Genomic DNA, 6,710 nt, shown 5'->3' with positions numbered 1-6,710 from the left:
AAAGCTGGTTGGTATTCCCTGCCTACCGCTGGAAATTCGTTTATTCGATAGTGTGGACACTTTTAATAAGTCTCGTCTTAAAACCACATCTTGCCAAGTAATTTTAGTCTTCATAGCTTTTCCGTCTCTCTTGGCCTTATCCTTATTCTTACAAGGCGCCATGACAAATATTAATTCTTATTATTACTGGATCAGCTTTGGAACAGCAGCAGAAGAAAGAGAGACAGGAAGATTGAACACGTGGATCTGTGAGCCAGTGAAAGTTAAAATATATCTTCTCGATTGTTGAGAAAAGTCAGCGGGACAGAGCAAAAAAACTGGTACCACCCTAATACGGTCGTAGCTAATCTTTACGAGGTACCCAGTTCTGTATTTGGCCGACGATGAGCTAGGGACAGGCTTTTGTAACCTCACCTCATTTCCAACGCAGATAAATAGGAAGCAAGTCTTCCTCGTGCGTGGTTAGTGTGTTGTCCGTTTCACCCCCAACTCCGGCACCTCCGATTAGCGCTTTTGGTTACGTTCGGTGCGAGAGATGTTCAACAGACATGAAGGTCGAGACTGGTGATGGGGTGGAAGTCAAGGGAATGGAGCGTGGCCCCCCTAGACTCCTCGAGGATGACCGCGCAGAGGAGATGGAACGGTGGCGAGACCTTCATTCAGCAGGGGAACTATGAAGGCTGACAACGACGACGATACTAAAATAACTGGTTATCGTGATGTCCTGCATCCGCTGGAGGTGCTATGTCGGCCGCGAGGCTACAACGGAGGAACCAAATGCTTCTGTGGGAGTTCCGATCCGGATGGTGGCGTCATCATAATATCGCTAAATGGGTTGGGGGAGGGGTGCGGGAAATTACGACCGACGTTTCGCTGTCCACTCCAGGCGGTCATTCACTGGGGCAACTAGCAGACAATTTTGATTGAAAGCTTTCGTGACTGCAGGGATTCATATTCTTGGTTCTTTCTGTAAAGTCACGTAGAAGGGAAGCAATAAAATAATAATAATAAATATAAAACAAAAAAATTCTCACGACGTTTCGACTGCAACACACCTGATGATGATTGCTGCTTGTGTTGCAGTCAAAACGTCGTGAGAATTTTTTTGTTTTATATTTTTATTGTTTTATTGTTTCCCTTCTACGTCACTTTACCGAAATAACTAAGAATACCCAACAATTGTTAACAGCAATCGTCACCCGGCCAACAGTTGCTGCATCATATTCTGTTACAATAAAACAATAAATCTACAAACTCAACAATTCATCAATAACACCTTTGGCCGAAAAGTAAACACGTACATATAATCGTATAATAGGCGACGTTTCGGGAAATGGTCCTCGTTCGGTAAGCAGAGGAGATGTAAAAACAGTCGCACAAATCTGGACAAATTGCATCACTGCTGCTGCTGCTGCTCCACATCATCTTCGTGGGCAACTGGCATGGAAGCGTTCAATCAAATCGCGGAGAGAAGTCACGTGACCACCCGAGGCTCCCGCGTGCTCCGTTGGCCAATCACTGCTCACCAGACGCATAGGAAACGCCGATGCGTTTTTTACCGTACCAGGTTGTGTGGTATGTTTGTGCAACTGGTTATTTCGGTATAAAAAAAAAAAAAACTTACGAGTCGATTGACTTTTACTCCGAGCTAGTTTTTTTTTGTTTTTACAAAAAAACGGGAAATGTGTCGGACCGCGATTTTCGCGTGGGTTTGTACAGTTTGCGTGTCCCGCTTCGTAGCCGCCCGTGATTGGACGGAAACCTGTCACGTGTGGTTTATTCTGACGCAAAACTCATTCGCCGCCTCCTCCTAAGTGCATCGTTCGTTCGATAATTATTTTCTTCGACAATCGCAACGTTGTGTTGTTTATCCGTCTTGTCACTTGTTACCGTGCAATTTCTAGTCGACCATACGGTGTCGCCGAGATGTGGCAGTGCCGAGTGTCAACACTCCTCGTGCTACACAGCCCACCCAGTGCCGGATTATCCTCGTAGCACAAGTAGCTAGCTACAACACGTGTTGTAGCTACTACACGTGATGTAGCTACTACACGTGATGTGGCTACTACACGTGTCGTAGCTACTACACGTGATGTAGCTACTACACGTGTCGTAGCTACTACACGTGTCGTAGCTACTACACGTGTCGTAGCTACTACACGTGTCGTAGCTACTACACGTGTCGTAGCTACTACACGTGTCGTAGCTACTACACGTGTCGTAGCTACTACACGTGTCGTAGCTACTACACGTGTCGTAGCTACTACACGTGTCGTAGCTACTACACGTGTCGTAGCTACTACACGTGTCGTAGCTACTACACGTGTCGTAGCTACTACACGTGTCGTAGATTCTACACGTGTCGTAGCTACTACACGTGTCGTAGCTACTACACGTGTCGTAGCTACATATGCACTTTCAAGGGCCCCGTGCTAAATGCTTTCAAGATATCAATTTCGGTTCAGTGATTCTGCACTTGTTCTATTACTATAGCACTACTAGCTTTTTTGCCCGTCCAAGGACGGGTGTATGTTGCAGTAAATCTGAAATATTCAATAGAAAAATTGTTCAGCTCATGATTATTAATGAGGGGAGGGGGGGGCCCCATGTGGAGTGACGTCACCCGCTCATGGTTATTGGGGAGGGGTGCAGCATGTGGAGTGACGTCACCCCCTCATGATTATTAATGAGGGGAGGGGTGCGGCATGTGGAGTGCACGACCTTCTTGTGCGTTTGTGGAAATTTCCACGTGGACATGAATATTAATGAAGGGGGGGGGCTCTTTTGCAGTGACGTCACGCACGGATGTAGCATTGTGCTGCGTATATTTATTTTTTACCGTCACTTTCTGTAAAGAAACGCCATATTTGAAGCGACTTTGCGTAATAAATTATTTAATTCAGCTCGACCTTCCTCTGCGTTAGTGTAAAAATCCACCCGCTCATGAATATTAATGAGGGGGGTGGCCCTCGTGTGGAGTGACGTCACACGGTGGGGTGTGCCTCATGTGGAGTGACGTCACGCGCGGGACGGACAGACATTTCTGGGCGATTATAGTAGGCAATACCGCCTTCAACTTTTATGAACGACTGGGTGTTTAAGATTAACGATTTGTCGTATTATTTGGCTGTATAGCAAATGAAAAAAATTACTGTGCAAGTTAAACTGTATGCGTTTTAATATTTGCGTGTTTTTTTTTGTAGGGCCCCTTTCTAACGTCCGCTACAGGCCCCGCACTAGCTTAATCCGGCACTGAGCGCGGCGCTGGGTTTTCTCAGGGCTTCTCCCCCCGTCCTCCTCCACTCGCACGAAGCCAAAATCCTCATCAGCAATGCAAATTGCCCCAATCGGCCCAACGTAGCGGGGGGTACCCACCCCCTCTCTCTCTCTGCTGCCAATACGTCGAGACCTCGGCGAGGAACAAAAAACAAAGTGACCTCATTGTTCAACGTAACAACAACAACAGCAGCAACAACAACAACAAACAACATATTTGGCGACACTTGCTTTGCAAGTGATGTACAATCACTTTTAACATTCAATACATTCAATGCAAGCTCACCTATAACTTACAGGACCCTTGGTCAACCTTCTAGCTTGGATGAAGACCCCCACTTCCCCACCCCCCTAGGGAGCCTGGGTAATTCCCTGCCGCGAGACGCGTCCGTCACGTGTTCGAACACAACGAGCAAATTGGGGGAAACCCAAAACATCCTTCGGGCCGCGTCGCCCCGGTCGGCCGACGACTGCCCCCGTGGCTGCCCCTGGCACGGTGCCCATCATCGCGAACCTTCCCACTCGCCCGCACACCCGTGTCGACCGATCTCGTCCACCGAGCCACGGATCTAGCAACGTTTGCCTCCCCGGGAGCAATGGATCCTCATCCTCCTTCTCCTGCCGCTGCCGCTGGCTCCTCCTGGCTCCTCAGCTGCTCAAGCGCGGCCAGGCGAGAGGATGGAATGCGTCTTCGCTCAGCAGCAGACGGGCGAGTGTGTGGAGGAGTCGCGGGTACCAGTGAATTCCTTCTGCTTCCGCTCCCCGTGCGCTCTTGCTGCTGCTGCTGCCGCTGCTGCTATTGCCGCTGCCACCGCCGCCGTCGCCGCGCGGTTGTATCCCGAGGCCCCGCATGAGCTGGTGGCCCGTGCGGAGCGGCGCGAACGCGACGTGAGCCAGGCCGTGCATCTCGACGGCCGCGTAGCACGACACCAGCAGCCCGTCGACGACCGCCGTGCCGTGGTGCGTGAGCGGCGCGTACGACCCCAGCGCCTCCACCCAGCTCACGCGCGCCACGCGCACCGCGCGCAGCCGTGGCGCTCCGTCAGCGGCGCCGGCATCAGCAGCAGCGGCAGCGGCTGAACCCGCAGCAGTAACAGCAGCACGAGCGTTAACGCCATCATTGGAACAGGCAGCAACACTCGCAGTTGAATTAGCAGCTGAACCGGTAGCGCTAGCAGCGCCAGCGGCAGCGAAACTAGCAACGGAACAAACAGCACTAGCAGGAGCAGCACTACCAGCGGAAGCGTTAGCAGCAGCTGAACCAGCAGCACGACCAGCACGAGCAGCAGCGCAATGAGAAATATAACGACAGCCACCACCACTTCTATTGCCATCATCACCACTTTCGGCAACGATACTACAACTACCACCACTAATTGCGTCACCCCCATTGCCACGACCATCACAACCACCAAGACTAGCGGCACCACCAACACCACCACTCTTGCAATCACCACGAGCGGCATCGCCACCGGTACCAACACCACCACGTCCAAAATAAAGGCTATCACCATCGCCAACAACAACACCACTAACACCACCAGCACCACCACTAACACCACCAGCACCACCACTAACGCTACCACCAACAACACCAGGAACATCAACACCAACAACGCCAGGAATATCAATGCCGCCACCACCAACAACACCGCCACCATCAGCACCACCATCAGCAGCAGCATCAGCATCAGCAGGAGCACCCGCCAGCTCAAAGACGAACATGCCGGGCCGCACGCGGCTGGCAAAGATGGCCACGGCGCGCTCCTCCGGGGGCCCACCGCTGCCACCATCGCCGCCGCCACCGCCGGAGTCTCTGGGCGCGGCGAACACGAGGTGCGAGGGGGTGACGAGGAGGCGACCGCCGCCCTCCGTCTCCAGGGCGATGAAGCGGCGCCGCTGGCGGGGCTCGCGGTCGAGGAAGAGGAGGAGGTCGCTGTAGGCGGGCGGCGAGGTGGGCCCGCTCGCCGCCAGCACGCGCTCGCCGGCCCGCAGGTCGCGAAGCCTCTTGGAGCCGCCGCCCTCCACGAAGAGGCGCGCGTCGCCGTGGAAGCAGCCCCCGCTCTTGGCCGCGATGGAGTTCTCTGCACGGGTGGGATGGAGGTAGAGATGCGGGGGGTGGGGGTGGAGAAAGATGGAGAGAGAACGGTAGAGAATGAGAGCGATTGAGAGGTAGAAAGATGTAGAGATTGAGATAGGTGAAGAGAGGGGATATGGACAGATGGAGAGAGAGAGAAAGATAGATTGAGATAGAGCGATGAAGAGATAGAGGGATGGAGAGAGATGGAGAGAGAGGGAATTTGGTGATGCTGCTGCTACTTCATTGGCAGCGGTCCGCAAGCACACACACCAACAACAACAACGACGACGACAACTCAACACGTTCGTCAATAACCACTCTGGTCTTGCTCGACATTATGTTTTTGTGTTTGCAGATGCGGTAGTAGATGCGTTCCCAAAACAACAACAACAAAAGGGGGGCTCCCAACACAGTTAAATCGCGTTGTATGGAGCACACAGTCACCCCCAGGCCTCACAACTTCAGCACTCTGGACAGCGCCGGTTGGGAAGAAATTGGGGGATTGTGCGGTCCCGATGTCACTCGCCAGCGATGTTAGCCACGGCCGGGGCTCGAACTCAGGTGACCGGGCGTGAGAGCGGTGCAGAGTGTCAAGAGCCGTCGCGACAGCGCTCCAAAGTGACGACGGTGACGACAGCGGCTACGGCAAGCGGAGCAAAATCGTCAGTCGCACGGAGTGTGACCGCACGCGGCGCGGAAAGTCGCCGAAGGTTAAACACTCAACAGGGAAACAGAAGCGACACTTTTTACACGAGTGGAAAAATACAGCGCGGGTTACGTTAAGGGCGCGGAAAGTAATTGTTCTATTGAAATGTTGAACGGTGGAGGGGGGTGGAGTGACAACAAACGACTTAAACGGAGATTATCCACTGCACACTTTGTGTTAATGCGAGCGAGCGGGCGTTCAGGGTTCACGCCATTTTCTGCCCTACAGAGTATTGCGACGGTGTGCATCTCGGCGCTGAGCCAGTGATGGAAATTCCACATTCATATCGCAGGGGAGGGGGTGGGGGGGAGGGGCGAGGGTGGATCGTTCAACAACCACCATTGGTGTCCGCACAACAACAAAGTTGTACTGTAGTCATTCTATCGACCAGCCGAGAATGATGATGTGCCGAGTCAGCCTCCGCAATCAGCGTGTGGACTCGAAGCCTTTCATTAGGGTGCAGCGTGTATGGAAGATTAACTACTTCTTATGCGTACAGTCCATGTACACACACGTGTGTGTGTGTGTACATGTGTGAGTGTGTGTGAGTGTGGGGAGCGGCAGTGCAGCGGTTAGCGCGCTGCGCTATGAACCCGGCGACACGAGTTCGATTCCCGCTCACGGCCAACACCAGTGACGATTATCTGA

General features: G+C 52.7%; 1 protein-coding gene across 1 annotated transcript in view; it reads right to left on the bottom strand.

The window, feature by feature from the left end:
- Positions 1 to 2,447: 2,447 nt before the first annotated feature.
- The window catches only part of LOC133357278 (sonic hedgehog protein-like), a 28,653-nt gene continuing 24,390 nt past the window's right edge, over positions 2,448 to 6,710 (bottom strand). The window contains exon 3 of the mRNA XM_061575151.1: positions 2,448 to 5,360. Coding sequence (XP_061431135.1) covers positions 3,925 to 5,360 — 1,436 coding nt within the window. The 3' untranslated portion in view covers positions 2,448 to 3,924. The remainder of the gene's footprint in view (positions 5,361 to 6,710) is intronic.

This window comes from Lethenteron reissneri, chromosome 7 (genome assembly GCF_015708825.2).
Source record: "Lethenteron reissneri isolate LAM-NWPU_2019-01 chromosome 7, ASM1570882v1, whole genome shotgun sequence".
NCBI lineage: Eukaryota > Metazoa > Chordata > Hyperoartia > Petromyzontiformes > Petromyzontidae > Lethenteron > Lethenteron reissneri.
The sequence above is the reverse complement of the archived record's forward strand: the minus strand, read 5'-3'. Positions and strand labels throughout refer to the sequence as shown.